General features: G+C 50.0%; 1 protein-coding gene across 1 annotated transcript; it reads right to left on the bottom strand.

Annotated features, from left to right (window-relative positions):
• Positions 1-15,134: 15,134 nt before the first annotated feature.
• On the bottom strand, positions 15,135-17,732 carry Il13 (interleukin 13). The gene is made up of 4 exons (XM_075941822.1): positions 17,571-17,732; positions 16,210-16,263; positions 15,520-15,624; positions 15,135-15,233 (listed from the first exon to the last, which is right to left on the bottom strand). Exons 1-4 carry the CDS (start codon positions 17,715-17,717, stop codon positions 15,135-15,137), a joined length of 405 nt encoding a protein of 134 aa, XP_075797937.1. The 5' UTR covers positions 17,718-17,732.
• Positions 17,733-18,963: the final 1,231 nt, after the last annotated feature.

Below are 18,963 nucleotides of genomic sequence, written 5' to 3'. Positions count from 1 at the left end.
GCAAGAGTAGAGGTCTGATCCCTGTTAAAAATGGAACATGTACTAGTGTCTGTCCAGGTGTCATCCACTCAGAGAACACTAGACCTGTCCGGTGTCTTTTTACAGAGGTGGGAGTTAGACACCAACCCACATGCAATCAGACTTGCTCTTCTTGAGTTTGACTTCTCTGACCTCAAGTGCAGTGCACAAGCCTCGCATCCTGTGCTCAAATATAGATAACCAAGCTTGAGGAGACTGTCCTGCTTCAATGGCCGTGAAGGCCTGAATGATCATAACTGCATTGCAATGCTGTGAAACCCTTATGTGACAAGTGCACCATAGGCATACCAGGGAGGCAAGCACCATTAAGCCTGTTAGGGCTCCTATTCCCGCCCACTCCTTGAGATGATCCATGGCTGTAGTGATCCAGGAGGATAGTCCTTCTGCCAGGCTGGTATCCATGCGTGTGGAATCTGCAGTCGCAATCGCCACTCGCAGCTTTTCCAGTTGTTCGAATTCACCAGACCAATGACCTAAAAGATATCTAGACAATTCTTTAGATAAATTAGCTGCAAGAGTAAATTTTTCATATTGAATACTGGTAACGCACAGCCCAGGAAATTTCCATTCACAGCCAAGCTGAGCCAATTGCCAGAGGACATCTATCTGTTCTTGAACCAAATCTATGCTTTGGTTAACTACCATTAACCCACTTTTGAGTTGACTATCTTTGCTGGAACATGCTTTGAAGGTATTTTTCTGAACCCACCACATCAGGGGGAAAAAGTGAATTTCTGACCCTTATCTGCCCACCTCAGTCCCCAAGAATGCCCCCTTTATTGTGTTCAGGGGCAGATTATATAGAGAATAGCCATGCCCCAGCCAAACCCACCAGAAACCACTCTCCTGCCATCAGGAACTCCTGAAGGTCTTGTGCTCAGAGCAGCTGTAGGAGAGACTGTTGGTTAGGGAATTTGGGTGTTGTCAATTTGTCTGGCTACTTCCTGCTGAGTGGGGATGCTGCATTCTTGCGTGTAGAATTTACTGCAATTTACTGTCATTTTCCAGCCGCACTGGGACGTGGGGAGAGGCAGAGACTCCACCTCCCCACCAAGCTGGAAGGTGGAGGCGCGCAGCCCCAACCCCTTTGGGATGGGGCAGATCCCATCCTGGCCAGTTGCCCCGGGCTGGGACAGAGGTCCAAGCCAAGGGGCCTTGTCCTGAGGCAGGTCCCGGGTGTTTGCGTGCTTCACAGACCCTCAGTGCTCACTGCCCGGAGCTCCCTGGCTTTGGAGCCGCAGCTGATCATACTCCACTGCAAACTCAGGAGGTCTCAGTAATTCAAATCACATGAATCTAACTCCCTTCCTTAGCGTACCTTGTTCGGAGGCAAAATCCAGATCTCTACCAAGCTTGTCCCAGGATGACACATTAGGATTGCCAGAGACGGCAAACCAAGAGGCAATTGTGTCACATTCAACCAAAAACCTCTCCAATGTGCTCCGTAACAGCTCGTTAAGAGCCAGAAAAATCAGGTGTGATGTTGAAGCACCCATTCTAAAATCCCATTCTTTCCTTTAGTTTCACTTTGAGCCGTCCACTCTTGTCGTGGCTCTGCTACCCCGCTCTCCCTTCTTCCACAGGCGAGAGCGGAAAACCCGCTTTTTGTCACAGTTCCTCAATCTTTACCTGAGGAATGTCCGGTGCACCCCCTGACTGCAGCAAGTTCTGAGCTCCACGGAGAGAGGTTTGGAGGTTCCCCGTACGGGCCACCACTTGTCGTGACTTCTAGAAGAAGTCAGGAAACATATGTTGCTACAGTTGTTACTGTTGGATTACTTTCCCATTATTTTTATTTAATTAATAAAAATTGAATATGTTTATAGTACATAAGCCTGCCTTCCTTCTTCCCTTCCTCCCTTCTTTCTTTTTATTTTTCTTTTTAATTTTTAAAATAAAAATGTTTAAAGGGCTCACCCTGAAGCCCAGGCTAGCTTGGAAGTCATGTAGGTAAGGCTGGCCTCAGATTCATGGAGATTCTCCTGCTTCTACCTCCCAAGCATTGGGATTATCGGTATGAGCCACCACCACACCCATTGGTTAAAATGTACCTGTTGTTAAGCTGGACACAGCGACATGTTCCTGAAGTACTAAAGAAATATGGAAGGAGATCCATTAAAAAATAAAATAAAGAAATGCCAGGCAGCCAGGCGGTGCTGGGGCACGCCTTTAATCCCAGCACTCGGGAGGCAGAGGCAGGTGGATGGATCTCTGTGAGTTCGAGTCCAGCTAGTTCCAGGACACTAGTTCCAGGACAGGCTCCAAAGCTACAGAGAAACCCTGTCTCGAAAAACCAAATAAATAAAAAATAAAAAAAAAAGAAAGAAAAAATTCCAGGAAGTGTTGGCACAGGCCTTTAACCCCAGCTCTCAGTGGTAGAGGCAGGATCTCTGAGTTCCAGGCCAGGACAGCCAGGACACACAGAGAAACCCTGTCTCAGAGAAGCCCAACCAAATAAATGAATTATTGCTCAGCATTGGTTTTCTCCCTCCCACTTCTCTGTGTGTCCTAAGGCTTACTTACACTCAGCCTCACGGCAGCAGACCTATCCCTGCTGAGTGTCCTGGCAGCTCTTAGGTTGATTCTCCACTGTGCAGATGGAGGTGGGGTCATCTCTCCTTCATTTTGTTTTTAGAATCATTTTTATGTTTTACGCGTCTGAGTATTTTGCTTTCCTGTGTGTATGAAATGCATGCCTGGTGCTTGTTGGAACTTGAAGAGGGTGTTGGAACCCCTGGAACCGAAATTACAGATAGTTGTGAGCCTCCTTGCTGGCGCCAGGAACTGAACCAGGGTCCTCTGGAAGAGCAGCGAGTGCTCTTAACCCAGGAGCTGTCACAAAAGGGTGGGGTTCTTTTTGTTTTATGTTTTGTTTTTCTAGACAGGGTTTCTCTTTGTATCAGTCCACGCTGTCCTGGAACTCACTTTGTAGACCAGGCTGGCCTTGAATGCACTGAGATCTGCCTCTGCCTCCCAGTGCTGGGATTAAAGGCGTGCACCACCACCGCCAGCCAAGAGTGTTTTTTTTTTAATATTTATTTATTATGTATACAATATTCTGTCTGTATGTCTGCAGGCCAGAAGAGGGCACTAGACCTCATTACAGATGGTTGTGAGCCACCATGTGGTTGCCGGGAATTGAACTCAGGACCTTTGGAAGAACAGGCAATGTTAACCATTGAGCAATCTTTCCAGCCCAAGAGTGGGGTTCTTGAGAAGAGCATTTGGCGGGTTATCTCTAGGACAAGCAGTTGTTCTGCTTGGGTTGAGGAGCTTGGCTGAGGTTGAACTTGCAGGTGAGCAGGGGTAGGGCATTGGGAAAACGGGACCCAGCAGGAGCTTATCCTCCAGGACTGGAAGAACCCTGCTAAGGGACACACTAGGACACTAGGAGGGTTAGGAGAGAGCTGGATGGATCCCACGGGGTCCCTCTGAGCACTCGGCTGCTGTGGCCATGTGGGAAGGACAGGGAGTCAGAAAGTATACATGTGGGAACTCTCCACTCAGGAGCGAAGTTCCTTTCTTTTGTCTAGCTTGATTCAGTGTTTGGATGAGGCCAGAGGGAAGAGGGTGAACTTCTCAGACACCAGCAAGTCTTCCCAAAGTCACCCGACGGTGACAGGTGGCTGTGAATGGAGCTGACGAAGTGGGAAAAGCTGGTGCTTGTCCTGTCTGGGACGAGGGAGAGTGGAAGGCAGCAGCCTGCAGGAGTTGTGAGCAGCGGCTGAACAGGCCAGGCAGGTGACTGTCACAGACCTTCTCCTCCCCTTTATGTCAGCCAAGAGCAGTACGTGCACCCGAGTGTGGAGTCCAGCAGGCAGCTCCTCGTGACTGTGACCATGGGAGAGTGTTAACTCTGGGCCTCAGTTTCCACAAAGGGGAGAGGAAGCTGCATGCCTCCTCCCTCCAGGGCTCCTGTGGGCAGTCAGGGAGCCATGGAAAGGGCTTAGCCCCTGTCACCCCATGAAGAGGTTGCCACAAGGGATGTGGCTAAGAAGGAAGACTCTGGGCTGGCTGCTCTGTGTCTTCGCCTGTGGCTTTGGGCATACCCTCAGCCACGATCCCCAAATTGAAGAGCTGTACTTGGTTTTTGAGGTTGTCCTGAGTACTAAGTTCAGGTATTTAGATAAGCACCCAGGACACAGTGGGCTCTGAGTCAGGGTGCCTTATAATTGATCATATTTTGATTGGGTGAATGACTGTAGTACTCTTTATAATACTCAAGTCTGGACATTCGAGCTTTGTCACCTGGACGTTGTCTACACCTGTCCCTCCTGTATGTATCTCCTTTTAAGTCTTTGGGCCCCTGGGCTTGTTTCTGAAGAGTTGGAGTGTCGACTCTTCAACTCCCAGAGATTTATAGACCTGCCTAGCAGAGGAAGCTGGTTCTATCTTGCCATGGGCACTTCATTCAGTAAAGGGAGGTGGGTGCAGAGAAACCCTGTCTTGAAAAACAAAAACCAGAGAAACAAAAAAAGACCCAGAGTTGGGGGCTAGTGAGATGACTCAGTGGATCAAAGTCTGATGACCTGAGTTTAATCCCCAGGGCCCACACAGATGGAAACTGGCTCTCTGCAAGCTGCCCTCTGACTTCCACACATATTTATATACATACAGGCATATGCACAAATCCATACACACATGCATATGCACACATCTAGATACACATGCATATGCACATACTTCTATACACACATGCATATGCACACGCATCTATACACACATGCATATGCATATACTTCTGTACACACATGCATATGCAATACTTCTGTACACACATGCATATACACACATCTGTACACACATGCATATACACACATCTACACAATGCATATGCACACACATCTATACACACATGCATATGCACATGCATCTATACACACATGCATATGCACATGCATCTATACACACATGCATATACACACATCTATACACACATGCATATGCATATACTTCTGTACACACATGCATATGCGCACATCTACACAATGCATATGCACACACATCTATACACACATGCATATGCACATGCATCTATACACACGCATATGCACATGCATCTATACACACATGCATATGCACATGCATCTATACACACATGCATATACACACATCTATACACACATGCATATGCATATACTTCTGTACACACATGCATATGCGCACATCTGTACACACATGCGTATGCACACACTTCTATACACACATGCATATGCACATACTTCTGTACACACATGCATATGTACATACATCTATACACACACATGGATGCACATACATGTATATGCACACATATCTAAGAAAGACTCAAATCAGCCTCCTCTGAATCCAGCTCCAGATGACTTTCTGAGTGACTTTAGGAAAGTTATTCTGTCTGGGTGTCCTAGTGAAGCCAGGCTGACAGTAGAGTAGGGTGTGGGAAAACTATGTATGTGGTAATAAGGTACCTGGCACAGCAGGAGAAAAGCACACGCATAAACACATATGAAAAGAAACCTAAAATAACCCCGAAACCCAGCTGTGGTCATGCCGCAGCCGTGATGGCAACATCACTTGAACTTTGGCATGAGTGAGGAGACAGCTGTAGGTGACCTGGGTTTCTGTCCTTCTGGGAGAGGACAGCTAGAAGGTGCAAGATAGGGTCAGAGGTCGGCAATGCTAAGCTGAGGGGCCTCTGTGGCTCTGCTGACGGGGGAGTTTTCATCGACAGACTTCTACTGGGTTGAGAAACATGTGGGGATAAGAAGTGACCCACTTCTTGGAAGGCAGAGGCAGGAGGATCTCTGTGAGTTTGAGGCCAGCCTGGTCTACAAAGGGAGTTCCAGGACAGGCTCCAAAGCTACAGAGAAACCTTGTCTTGAAAAACAAAACAAAAAAAAGAAGTGACCCACTAGTGACCTTCCAGTGATGCCGGAAGAGGGGTAGGGACCTGGCTAGGAGTCCTGCACAGGCAGGGTCAGAAGCCCAGTCCCAAGAAGCAGAAGTGAGGGGTCACGGTCATCATGGCCAGTGGAAGGTGATGGGAGATAAGAGCGAGGAACTGATAAAATGGTGACGGCAGCACGGTGGCTGCCCAGTGCAATGGGGACAGAGGTAGAATGGAAGGACTTAGATGGCATAGACGCTGTGGCGTGGCCTCACACGAGGGAGGGCAGGCTGTGCCAGGCTCAGGCTTCAGGGAGGCACACGGCGTCTTTAATTCAGCTTAGATGGGGTACACCTGAGCTCAGGCTCCTCACGCACAGGACACACAGACTTCACCTGCTGTGTCCGGCCCAGCCCAGCCCAGCCCCTGCTCACACCTGGATTGGTCATTGTCAACAGGGGAGTAAGGAGAACCGAGATGAGACCAACATGGTGCCCACACGCTAACCACTGAGGCTGGTAATCGCCACTAGAGCAGCACTTTTGTAAGTATTTGAAATTTTCTATGTGTTCCTCTGTGTAGCCCTGGCTGTCCTAGAACTCTGTAGAGCTGGCTCCATAGACCAGGCTGGCCTCAGACTCACAGAGATCCACCTGCCTCTGCCTCCCAAGTGCTGGAATTAAAGGTGTGTGCCACCACCACTCAGATTATAATAAATTTCTTCAAGGGTGGAGAGGTGGCTCAACAGTTGGTGACTCAGAGGTGACTCAGTAGTTAAGAGCATGTACTGTGCTTGCAGAGGACCCAGTTAGGTTCCCAGCACCCACATCAGGTAACTTACAACCACCTGTAAGTAACTCCAGCCCCACGGGATCAGATGCCCACTTCTGGCCTCCTGGGGGCAATGCACACACACACATTACATACATAACTTTTTAAAAGTTAAAGATTAAAAAAAAACTGATATGGGGTCCTGGACATTAAAACATGGCTCATGCTTTAATACCAATACTTGGGCAGCAAAGGCAGGAGGATCTCTTAGAGTTCAAGGCCAGCTTGGTCTACACAGCAAACTCTAGGACAGCCAGGAGTATCTTGTCTCAGAAAACCAAACAGACACCAGAAACAAAACATGGATATGAGGCTCAGAGGTGTAGCTCCGTGGTAGAACACTCGGTTAATTTGTAAAGCCCTGAGTTTCACCTCTGGCTCTGCAGAAAAGTGTGTATGGATAATAAATTTAAATATACGAGGCTGGGAAGATGTCTCAAGGGTAAGAGAGTTTGCTGAGTAGACATGGGAACCTGAGTTCAGCTCCCCAGAAGGTGTCCACCCCACACACAAGTAGAAAATCATAAAAACCATATTTATGAGTCAGGTGGTAGTGACACACGCCTTTACTCCCAGCACTCAGGAGGCAAAAGCAGGCAGATCTCTGTGAGTTCGAGCCCAGTCTTGTCTACAGAGCGAATTCCAGGACAGGCTCCAAAGCTACACAGAGAAACCCTGTCTTGAAAAGCAAACAAACAAAAAGCCATATGTTTGTAGTAACGTGCAGTACATATTTTATGAATGTTTACTTTGTATAATATTGAGCATAACTGTAGTTTGCACACATATTGCTCACACAACATGCCTCTCCAGAATTAGATCATCTCTTGCTCCTCTGCTGATATTCTGCCTACCTTTCCCACCCGGGTCTCTACAGGAGCTGGGTAAGCAGTCTTCCTAGCCCCGCCCTCGTGCCCCCACTTTGCACAGCTACCAGAATGGCTCTATTAAAACCTGAATTAGAAAAACAAATAACCCTGGGTCAGGCCAGGCCATTGATGCGTACACCTTTGATCCCAGCATTTGGGGGATAGAGGCAGGTGGATCTGTGTGTTTCAGGCCAGCCTTCTCTACAAAGCAAGTTCCAGGACAACCAGAACTACACAGAGAAACCCTATCTCAAACATACAAACACCAAAACCAAACCAAACAAAACAAAGCCCCAAAAACTTGAATCAGATATTGCTGTGGGACAATGGTCTTGTCCTCTGTAAAGGTTTATCAGTTGTACTGGTTTAATAAAATGCTGATTGGCCAGTAGCCAGACAGGAAGTATAGGTGGGGCAACCAGACTAGGAGAATTCTGGGAAGAAGAAAGGTTCAGTCTGCAGTCATCATCCAGATACAGAGGAAGCAAGATGAGAATGCCTTGCTGATAAAAGGTACCAAGCCATGTGTCTATCACAGACAAGAATTATGGGCTAATGTAGGGTATAAGAATTAATAAGAAGCCTGAGCTAATAGGCCAACCAGTTTTATGATTACTGTAGACCTCTGTGTGTTTCTTTGGGACTGAATGGCTGTAGGACCAGGTGGGACAGAAACCTCTATCAATAAGATATGGCCTGGCCTGGAGCTCTTTCTCACAGCCCTCAAACTCCTGATCCTCCTACCTCACCTCCAGAGTGCCCGAGTTAGGCCTCAGCTGTGTCTGGTTGAGACCTGGGCCCTTACAGTATCCCCACCTGCTGCCTTTCTCCTCCTAATGCAAAGAGTTTTCCTCACATGAGCTCTGTCCAGTCAGACCTCTGTTTTCATGCTATTTCATGAGTGAGGCGCTCTTGGATTTCTGTACTCCTGTTGCTGGGCTTCTCTCTGAGGCTTCAGAGCTACCTCTGTGCTGTCTGCTCTGTTGTCTCCCTAGATTTGACCCTTGCTGTGCTCAGGAACCATCTCAGTGGGAAGACTGTGGTGAACCCTTGCTGACTGGATGGATGGACAGACAGATGGGTAGATGGATGGGTGGGTAGATGGATGGATAGATGGATGGATGATTGGGTGGATAAATGGTTGGATGGATGGACAGTTGGACGGATATATGGATGGATGGATGGATGGATGGATGGATGGGTAGGTAGATGGCTAGCTAATTGGCTGTGTAGGTGGGTGGGTGGATGAATGGATGGATGGACAGATGGATGGTTGGGTGGTTGGATGGGATAGGTGGATGGATGGGTGGGTGACTGAGTGGGTAGATGGATAGATGGACAGACAGATGGATGGACAGATGGATGAATGGATGGATGATAAGATGGGATAAATGAGTGGATTGATGGGTGGATAGATGGACAGATGGATAGGTGTTAGATATATGGTTGGATGGTTGGATTGTTGAATGGGTGGATGGGTGTTTAAATGGATGGATGGATGGATGATGGGTGGGTGGATGGATGGATGGATAAATGGTTGGATGGATGGGCAGGTGGGTGGAACTTGCTTTAGCGTGAAACCTGAGACTTGGCCCAAGTAACAATTTCTGTAATCAGGGACACCATGGAACTTGAAGTCAGAGTTAATTTAATCCTGAAGTCCTTGCCCTGAACCCTTGGCTACATGTATACCTACGTCCTCAAAAGGTCTAGATCAAAAGACCATGATCACAGACACAGAGGGGATACCACCAAAGCATGGGCACAAGAGAAGAGGGAAGAAAAAACAGCAGTCACATGTGTGGACAACTGTCTGTTGAAGAGTTCTCAAGAGAGAAAGGAAGGTCGTTGAAGCCAGCAGTGCTCTCCTGGGTCCTCAGGACTTTGGTGTCACTTCAGCGGCAGACTCAGGGAGATGAGCGCCCCCTGGCACACTTCCCTTCTGTGCCTTCACTACCCAACATGGATCTGAAGGCCTGGAGGCCCAGGAGAGCAGATGGCTCATCTGGCCAGGCTGCAGCCATGCCTTCCCAGACATGATCCCCTCCTGAGAGAGTTTAGGGGACCAGGATGCTATTAGTTTCTTCTCCAGCCCCAGTCCTGACTTGTCCCTTCCAGGAACCTCAGCAATGTTCTGTTTTCTATACGAGATGTGTCTTTGCCCCTGCCCCCCCCCCCCCCAGGGAATGGATGGATACTCATGATAAAGAGATATTTAGCAGATGTGAGAGAACAGGCAAGCAAGCTGCTTTATCTTCCTCCATGTCTCTTGAACTCCTCCAGTGTGAGCCTGAGTAGGGTCAGGGGTCACAGGCCTATGGGTCTAGGTGGCCAGTCCAGTAGGGGACAGCCTGGCTGTTTCCCCAGGAGGGTTTCAGGAAGAACTGCGCAGCCCCCACGCACTGGTCCATTGCGGTGCTCAGAGCAAAGATGACGAGATCTGCTATATTTAATTTGGGTGCCTGCGTCACCTCTGACCACACAACAGCCCAGGCAGGGCAGGACTGGGGGCGGCATTTCTTCGGCAGTCACTCCGTGAGGGGATCACTTTCCACTCGCCATGGCACTGTGGAGAGGAAGGGAGAGAGAGAGCAACAGAAAGTGAGGTCGTAAGTAGAAAATTGGTTCTGGGATTTTGAACGGCTTCGTTACGTCATGGGGGGGCCTCCCTGGCTGCCGAGAAATCAGTTGATCTGAGAAAGTTCGTTGTAAGCCATGCACTCTGTCACTTTTGGGTGGAGCTGAGAAATGAATGAAGATAGTGAGGCCTGGTGACTTTTAGTTTTCAGAGTAAGGGAGGGCAGTGTGGGGGAGGGGTGACTGTGGACACAGCTTAAAGCATGGGACCATACGACCAGGGCGCCCCCAGCCAAGACACGCGGCCAGCAGCACCTACCACCATCTCAGCAGGGAGAAAAAGCAGGGCTAGCTGAGGTTGGCCTCCACTGACCAGCTGACTGCAGTATAGATGTGACAGCCGGTGGCTGGACCAGCCCATCCTCCTAGCTGCCCTCAGCGCTAGGGGACAGACAGACTCATCCTTTGCCTGGCTCCTCTTTGTCCTGAACACCTCAGGGACTGGCCCCAGAGAAGCCCTTGATGTGACTGTTTTCAACACCTTGCCTGAGTGGTACAAGTGCTTACTGTTGAGTTCAGCGGAAACAGAGTGCATGTCTCACTTCTCATCTGAGCCCCTGTCCCTCCCTCCCTCCTTCAGTGAAACCTCCTGAGCCTGGGAAGCTGAGGGGCCACTCACCCCATACCCTGACCAGCTCTGCCTCCCCCACTCTTCAGGGGCCTTTACCTCTTCTCAGTGACCCTGTCTCTGGGCACTGCTGAGAAATGCCCTTATGTATGGGAGAAAGCTCCTAGCAGCTTTCCAGGAGTGCCATGGTCCCTGGAGGGCCTCGAGGTGATGTTTTCAAACTTACATTTCTCCTGCTTCTTCCTCCTTCTCTTGTTCCTGACTGGGCCACCTCCTTGCCGTCAGCTATGCCAGCTTCATTCTGTGGCAATGTATGTCTCCTTTGTTCCTGAAGGGTCCAGTGTGCCTATTAAGGACCACAGGTCTGCCCCTGTCTGAGGCAGACAGTCCTGTGTAAAGGATTTGGGCTGTGGTGGTTGAGGATGCAGCTAGCTGTGGACCCCTGGTGGCCAGAAAAGGCATGGAAGAGAGAGAGGATAGGGGAGAGAGAGAGAGAGAGAGAGAGAGAGAGAGAGAGAGAGAGAGAGAGAGAGAGAGAGAGAGAGAGAGAGAGAAGAAAGGGAGAAAGTGAGAGAAATAGAGAGAAGAGAAGGAGGGAAGGGGAGAAAGGAAAGAGAGAGTGAGAGAGAGAAGGAGGGGGAGGAGGAAAAGAGAGGGAGAGAGTGAGAAAGACGCAGAGAGAGAGAGGCAGAGAGAGAGAGGCAGAGAGAGAGAGAGAGAGAGAGAGAGAGAGACAGGGGAGAGAGCAGAGAGAGGGAGGGAGGAGAGAAAGAAGAGAGAGAGAGAAAGAGATTGGTGTGTGTGTGTGTGTGTGTGTGTGTGAACACACATTTTTACCTGCAGTGTACCTGTGCCACTGTGTACATGGAGGTCAAAGAACAATTTTTTGGTTCTTTCTTTAAACCTAATTTTTTTTTGAGGTTTTTCATTTTGTTTGTTTGTTTGTTGTGTATTTTCAAGACAGAGTTTTTCTGTGTAGCTTTGGAGCCTGTCCTGGAACTTGCTCTGTAGATCAGGCTGGCCTCGAGCTCACAGAGACCCACCTGCCTCTGCCTCCCAAATGCTGGGATTAAAGGTGTGCGTCACCATCCCCTACCGAGATTTTATTTTTCTATTTTATGTGATAAGGGCTTGTGTGTGTGCAGTGCCCATGGAGGCCAGAAGAGGGCATTAGATCTCCTGATACTGGAGTTACAGTTGGTTGTAAGCTACTGTGTGAGTGGGGGCTAGGAATTGAACCTGGGGCTGCTGGAAGATCTTAACCCCAGAACCATCTCTCCCGCCCTGTCATTCTGTCTTTTTTGGGAGTTAGCAGACCCATGAGCTTCTGGGCAATTCTCCTGTCTTCACCTCCCATATTACTGTAAGAGTCCTGGGGTTACGGGTGCTACCACAGTGTCAGACCTTCTACACAAGTTCCAGAGGTGGAATTTAGGTCATCAGGATTGCACAGCAAGTGTTTTTACCTCCAGACAGGTGACACCTTGGTCAGGTAGAGAGGACCAGAGTAAAGATGAAACTATATTGATGAGAGAATGCACAGAAAAATCATCATTCTTGGGGCCTGGGGAGATGGGTCAGTGGGTAAATCATTTGCCTTGGAAGCACGAGAAAAAGGGATGGGGCACACTTGTAACTTCAACTCTGGGAGACAGAGACTGGAGTATCTCTGGGGATTGTTGACCAGCCAGCATAGATAGCCTAACAGGCCAGTTCTAGACCAGTGAGTGAGAGACCTATATAGAAAAACAAGGTTCAGCTAGCGATGGTGGTACACACCTTTAATCACAGCACTCAGGAAGCAGAGGCAGGAGGATCTCTGTGAGTTCAAGGCCAACCTGGTCTACAAAGTGAGTTTCGGGACAGTCAAAGCTACACAGGGGAACCCTGTCTTGAAAAACCAAAAATAAAGCAAACAAAAATACCAAGGTAGATTACTCCTGAGGAACAACACCCAGGGTTGACTTCTAGTTTTACACACACACACACACACACACACACACACACACACACGCATACACAGTAATACACACATAAACATATACATGCATAGTCACACACACATCATATACATGTGTACACATGCACATTCATACATACATACACATTTATACACATTTGTATACACCACCCTTTTCTTAAACAATCAACCAAGATGGTTTTGATGGCACACACCTTTGATCCCAGCACTTGAGAGGCAGAGGCTGGTGAATCTCTGAGTTCGAGGCCAGCCTGGTCCACAGAGTTTTTTCCAGGACAGCCAGGGCTAACAGAGAAACCATGTCTCAAAAAAAAAAACCAACAAAACAAAACAATCCATCTATCTTTTTATTCTAGGTCATGGGTGGAGAAGGAGGCCAAGATCATTGCTCACCCCTGACTTTCCAGCAGTACCCCAGCAGGGAGGATGGAGGAGAACATCCCCCGGACACACACACCTTTGTAAGTTCTGTCTGTTACTGTGTCTTGCAGTCCCTGGTCTAGGTGGCTGGTACTGTGCCAGCCACAGATGGTCCTCAGCAAACGTGATCCCTTTGGCACTACTGGGAGCCAGTCCTGCCCTGCTGCACACATCCCACACCCTCTGCAGGGATTCTCTCCCTCTCTTCCAGGGTGGCCGATTCCCAGTGCCGCTGCTTGGCCTCTTCCCCTCTTTCCTTTGTTGGCAGTGAAGCAAGAAGGGAACACTAACTCCCCAAGAGTTGGCTGAGCTCCTGCCATGTCTTCTGGTATTGCGTGGCTGACGTGTCGTGAGCACCGGTTCCAGCCTGCCCCAGGAGGGTGCCTGCCTGCCTGCCTGCCTGTCTGTCAGAGTCTGAGTGGTCTCAACCCCACTTCCCACCTGCTGCCAAGGTACCCTGCCCTTCTAGGCCTCTTTCTGCTCTGGGTAGCATCTCTCAAGGATGCTGGCAGACATCGTGTTAGCCAGGGCTTCCTGATGCAGGTACTCTCACCACTCCAGCTTCTGGGCCAGCAAGCGGAAGACAGTCCCCCTGCCCTGGTGTGCCATCTTCTATGCCCTTGTCTATCTTCCTAGTCCCCCACATGTCAACTGATTCATCCTGGCTTACAAAGCGGCAATGAGTGGGGTCCAGAAATTGAACCAACTGTAATGGTTCAATTTGAACCAACTGCTAATGTAAGTAGTGAATGCCCTTTCAACAGTGGGCATCCAAGCAGACGGTATAGTAGAGAAGAGCCATGAATTTATGCCGGCGGCTTTTGAAGAGAGGCGGTGTGGGCGTTGTTCCCTCTCAGCATGTGCCTTGGGCGAGCCTCCTGCCCTCACCGCGTCTCAGACTCTTCTGTGACTCCCCCTGTGGCAAGGGAGACCTGAGACTGTGTGGGTGGTGTAGACACAGCTGGCCAGTCATCAGGAGATACCCAAGAGGTCCCCTGCCTGCTCTAGACATCCCCCTTGAACCCTAACTTCCTGGCCCAAGCTCCCCCTGTTCACCAACAGTAGACAAGGAGGGTACCTTCTACTTCCCCTCCCCTCCAGCCCAGAGGGTTTGCTTTCAGCCTAGGTCTTTCCCTTTATCCCCCCTACCTCCTTTGAGGAGCCTGTCTCACACTGAGCTCCTCAGTTTGGAGCCCACACAGGTCAGCATCCCCAAGGATCAAAAGAGACAGCAAAAACAGACAGGGCTATCTGTCACCATCTTTATTTCTGGTTTCTAGTTTGACAGTCAATGAAAAAACAGGTTCAATGACAACCCTTGCCCCCACTCCCCACACATCACCTTAAGTGTAACAGACATTTCTTCCATATATTATTAACTCTTTGCTAACCTATTTAATATTTTAAATATAAGGATAAAACAATAAGTTACTTTATGACTGAGGGCTGGTTGCTGCCTGCTGGCAGACAGGAGTGTGGCTCTGGCCTTCCCTTCTGTCCCCAGCCTGAGGTGAGACCTGGAGGCCCCAGCGAGGTAGCAGAATTGTGTATACAGTGATTATTGCCAGGGACCCCAGAGCCCACTGGGGACATAGGCAGCAAACCATTCCCCCACCCCAATACTGACAGACTCATTTAAATAACATACAACCATAATAAATAAGATCAAGAAGAAATGTGTCCAAGTTGCTCTCTGCCTCAGTTGGCCTGGATGAAGCAGGGTCACAGGCACAGGGATGGGGGGACAGAGGAGGTTGCCAGGCTAAGCCCCCTGGCACTAGGCAGGCAGCCAGAGGCCAAAGCTAAACCAATCTCATCCATCCCCAGCCCTCCTCCCGGCCTCCCCAAGAAAGGTCTGCTTTGAGCAAGAGCGATGGCTCCACAACCGTGGCGCCCAGGGCCTGCGTCTGTGCTTTTCTGTCTTCAGGATTTGCTGTGGTGGCGATAACATTGCCTTGAGTAGTTAAGCAGTTTTGTTATAAACTGGGCCAGTTCGATTTTGGTGTCTGGAAGGTTGGAAACCTGTAAAACAGCAGAGAGGCCCACCCGTTAGCAGGACGCCAAGGTCAGGGACTTTCCAAGGGGCTGTGCCAAACAATGTTCCCAAAAGTCCCTGCCAGATGGGTTCTGTTTTTGTCTCTGCTTTACAAGTGTGGCTCAGGTAAAAGTTGGGAGCCCTTGAGCCCAGGACCTGTAAGTCCCTAAATCCGGGACCCTGCTGCCATAGTGGACCCGCTCCTGGGGCGACATATCCGTGGGGTGCTCAGCAGGCTAACAGGAGTGGGTGCCGCGGTGGAGCAAACCTTACCCCCACTGAGGCCTTCCGGGTACAGAGTCCATTCAGTATCCTCTGGGTCTTGTAGATGGGTCTGCAACTGGAGATGTTGGTCAGGGAATCCAGGGCTGCACAGAACTGTGGGAGAAGAGGGCAGGTGTTGGGCTGGCTCAGGTTACAGGAAAGCAGTTGGCTGGCCAGACGGGTATAGGGGCAGGAGGAGCCTAGATTCTGAGGAGTGAGTGGGGAGCTCCTCTAGAGGTGGTCCTCCGCCTCTGGGTCACAACCCCTTTGGGGTCCCACATCAGATAGCCTGCATATCAGATAGCCTACATATCAGATATTTACATTATGACTCACAACAGTAGCAAAGTTACAGTTATGGAATATCAATGAAAATAATGTTCTGGCTGGGGGTCGCCACTACATGAGAAGCTGTATCAAAGGGTCGCAGCATCAGGAAGGCTGAGAACCACTGAGCTAGAGTGTGCTTTGACTGTTGATTTCTGTGGGGCAGGCTCTCACTCTGCAGCCCAGGCCAGCCTGGAACTTCCTATATAGTAATATTCCTTATGGTAATCCTCCTGCCTCAACCTCTCAAATCCTGATAGTCCAGGCATGTCTTGCTCTGAATGTTGCTTGCAAAGCCCCAGCAGCAGGAATAGAGGAAAGAAACCCCAGGCCTCCAGCCGCCACCACATCCCTGAAGCCCAGGCTCCTTACCCCGCCAGCTCTCAGGTCCACGCTCCATACCATGCTGCCATTGCACAGGGGAGCCTGAGGAAGGAAAGACACCATGAGCAAGAGTCACGGGCCTGCCCCAGCCAGACCAGGTCCACAAGTACCCCTAGTGTAGCATAGAGTCAGGCCTGACAATCACCCAACACCCTGAGCTCCAATGTCTACTCAACAGGAGGGGCTGGGGGCAGGGTTAGAGTCCTGGAGCTGAGAGAGGAACATTGAGCGGCTACTGGCAGGGACAATGGCTTCTTTGAAGCTTGCCACAGTCTGGGCAAGAGCAAGGGGGTCTATTGAGAAGGTCAGAGTGGGGTCAGGTAGAGGGATGGGAGCAGCTGCTGCTGGCCTGGTCAAGTCAGACCTGTGGCAGTAGGAGTCCAATGCATCCCTAGTTTGTTCTCTGAGTGGGGTGCTATGTTAGACACACACAAAGGTTCATACGATTCTTGCAAGGCTTGAGTCTAGACTCTGACATTAACTTCCCTGAACCTTGCCAAATGAAGCCACTGTGCCTGCCTGTAGAGGTACCAGCAGGGACAACACAGCATAACACCAGGCAGTGCAAGCAGAGATGGTATAGGGAGGAAATTGATGCTACAAGTCCCATCCAACTGCTTGACATCATGCCTGGAACATCATGACTGGGACATTATGACTGGGACATCATGCCTGGAACATCATGACTGGGACATCATGACTGGGACATCATGACTGGGTCATGGCGTAGGAAACCTCATTGGGAGATGTCCTGTCCTGCTTTCCCCTGTGTTGACCAGGCCCCTAGTGACCCTGCCAACTACTTCAAGGTCCATTTGTTAGCCATGGCCCCGCCATTTTGAGAAAGTCCTCCACTTTGGTTAAACAGGGACAGCTTCTGGAAACCACAGTAATCAGCCTTCCAGAGCTAAAGCTGTCATCCCTCGGCCCCACTCCCTCCCTTCCTCCTGCAGGCCCCTGACGATGACTAGCCATCCCAGAATTTTAAGGATCCCCTGGCACTCTCTTTTGCTCACCATTCTTTGATCACTCTTTGCAAGCTCTGGATCCACATCCCAATCCTTCCCTGTCGCCATGACTGCCCCTAGACTGTGAGAGTCTGAGAGCTGTCCGGTTTCCCAGCTACAAACCTCTCTTCACCAGGTTTTCTTGGCATAAACCTGCTCACTTGTAAAGGTCTTTCTTTTAGGGGACAATTTACTGGCCACACTGCTGCCTCCTCCCCAGGCTAGCTTCTCTTCTCCCTCACTTTTGAGCCTGGGGACTGGGGGTTCCTCAGTCATACACACAGGGCCAGACTCAGCCTGCTCACGACGTGCTCCAGGGAGGGGGGTGTGTGTGTTACTCACCCTCTGGTCTTGTGTGATGTTGATCAACTCCTCAATAAGCTCCCTGAGGGGTGCAATGGAAGGAGCCGAGTGTCGCTGCCCCGGGGCTGGGGCAGCGAGACCACCAAGGCAGGCGAGAGCCAGGACTGCCGTCAACCAGAGCGCCATGAAGCCCAGAGCCAACAAGAGAAGCGAGGAGCCGAAGAAGCGTACGCTGACCTAAGCTGGTGGCTTGTGGCCTTAGCCTGTTGCAGCAGCTTTTATAGGCCCAAGGGGTGACGCCTCACCCCTGGTCGCTGCTTTGTTGGGCATTATCTAAAAACCACATCTTTACTCATCTTGATTTTTTTTTTTTTTTTTTTTGCTTTTTTGGAAAATCCAGTGTCGTCTAGAGTCTGATGTAGTGGATTGATTGAGAGCGGTCTGGGGCAGAGTTTCCAAGATAGTGGTCGCTTGTTTCCCGGGTGGGTATTAGAAAGCTGACTTCCGCCCCAGTATTTCTACCTGATGGCCACCCTAGGCTCCTGGGCAGCCAGTCCAATACTGACCCCTTTGGGGAATTTAGTACCTGGCAGCCTCTGGGCATGTGGCAATATCAGTCTACTGTGAGAATAGGGAACGTTTTCTTCTCTTTGTCTCCTTTCCTCCCTTCTTAATTTCAACGAGCATATCTCATAAATCATCAAAGGGTACAGGATTCGAACAGGACTAAGAGAGTAAGGAAAATTCACTCCTGCCCACCCTGCGGCTCCTGAACTTCACAAATAGGAGGGATTGTAGAAGCTCAGAATGAGATGCAGTCAGCTCAGGTATTCCCCTGGCCTTTCTTTTTCTCTCTCTCTCTTTTTTTTTTCAAGACAGGGTTTCTCTGTACCTTTGGAGTCTGTCCTGGAACTAGCTCTTGTAGACCAGGCTGGTCTCGAACTCACAGAGATCCACTTGCCTCTGCCTCCCTCTGAGTGCTGGGATTAATGGCGTTTGCTACCACCGTCCGGCTCCCCTGACCTTTCAACTGTAAAATTGTTGTGTTGCTAACCCTGCCGATGGGCACTCTCCCTTGGACATTCTGCTGGGACACTAGAGCTCGCCTGGGTGGGCAGGCTGCTCAGCACTCCTGCCCAAGTCAGAGAGCTTGACAGGGCTGATATGGCAGAGACTGTGGACCCCACACTTGCCTCCCAGTCTCCGCAGAAGCAGGACTGACCCTCCAGGGCCTCAGGTTTCCCAGAACGTTCAGGATGATCAAAGGGCAGCAGCTCCTGGGCTGTCTCCTGCAGGCAGCCCTCAGAGGCAGGGGTGCCAGCACATGGCCTTTTCCCTACTCTTTCCTCGTTCTCAGCTACCCACCCTCTGCAGAGGCCGCAGCATTTGCTTATTGCGTAGTGATGTCAAGATGCACCTTCACCCACTTCCT

This window comes from Microtus pennsylvanicus, chromosome 11 (genome assembly GCF_037038515.1).
Source record: "Microtus pennsylvanicus isolate mMicPen1 chromosome 11, mMicPen1.hap1, whole genome shotgun sequence".
Taxonomy (NCBI): Eukaryota; Metazoa; Chordata; class Mammalia; order Rodentia; family Cricetidae; genus Microtus; species Microtus pennsylvanicus.
Note: the sequence above shows the minus strand (reverse complement) of the source record. Positions and strands in the feature narration are given on the sequence as shown.

Bases quoted from the DNA above. Each gene is read 5' to 3' on its own strand.
- Il13 (XM_075941822.1), bottom strand. From the start codon at position 17,717: ATGGCGCTCTGGTTGACGGCAGTCCTGGCTCTCGCCTGCCTTGGTGGT. The intron at 16,264-17,570 runs GTGAGTAACACA...TTCCTTCCTCAG, and splicing joins ACATCACACAAGACCAGAGG to GCTCCCCTGTGCAATGGCAG. The intron at 15,234-15,519 runs GTAAGGTTTGCT...GCTGTTTTACAG, and splicing joins CCCGGAAGGCCTCAGTGGGG to GTTTCCAACCTTCCAGACAC.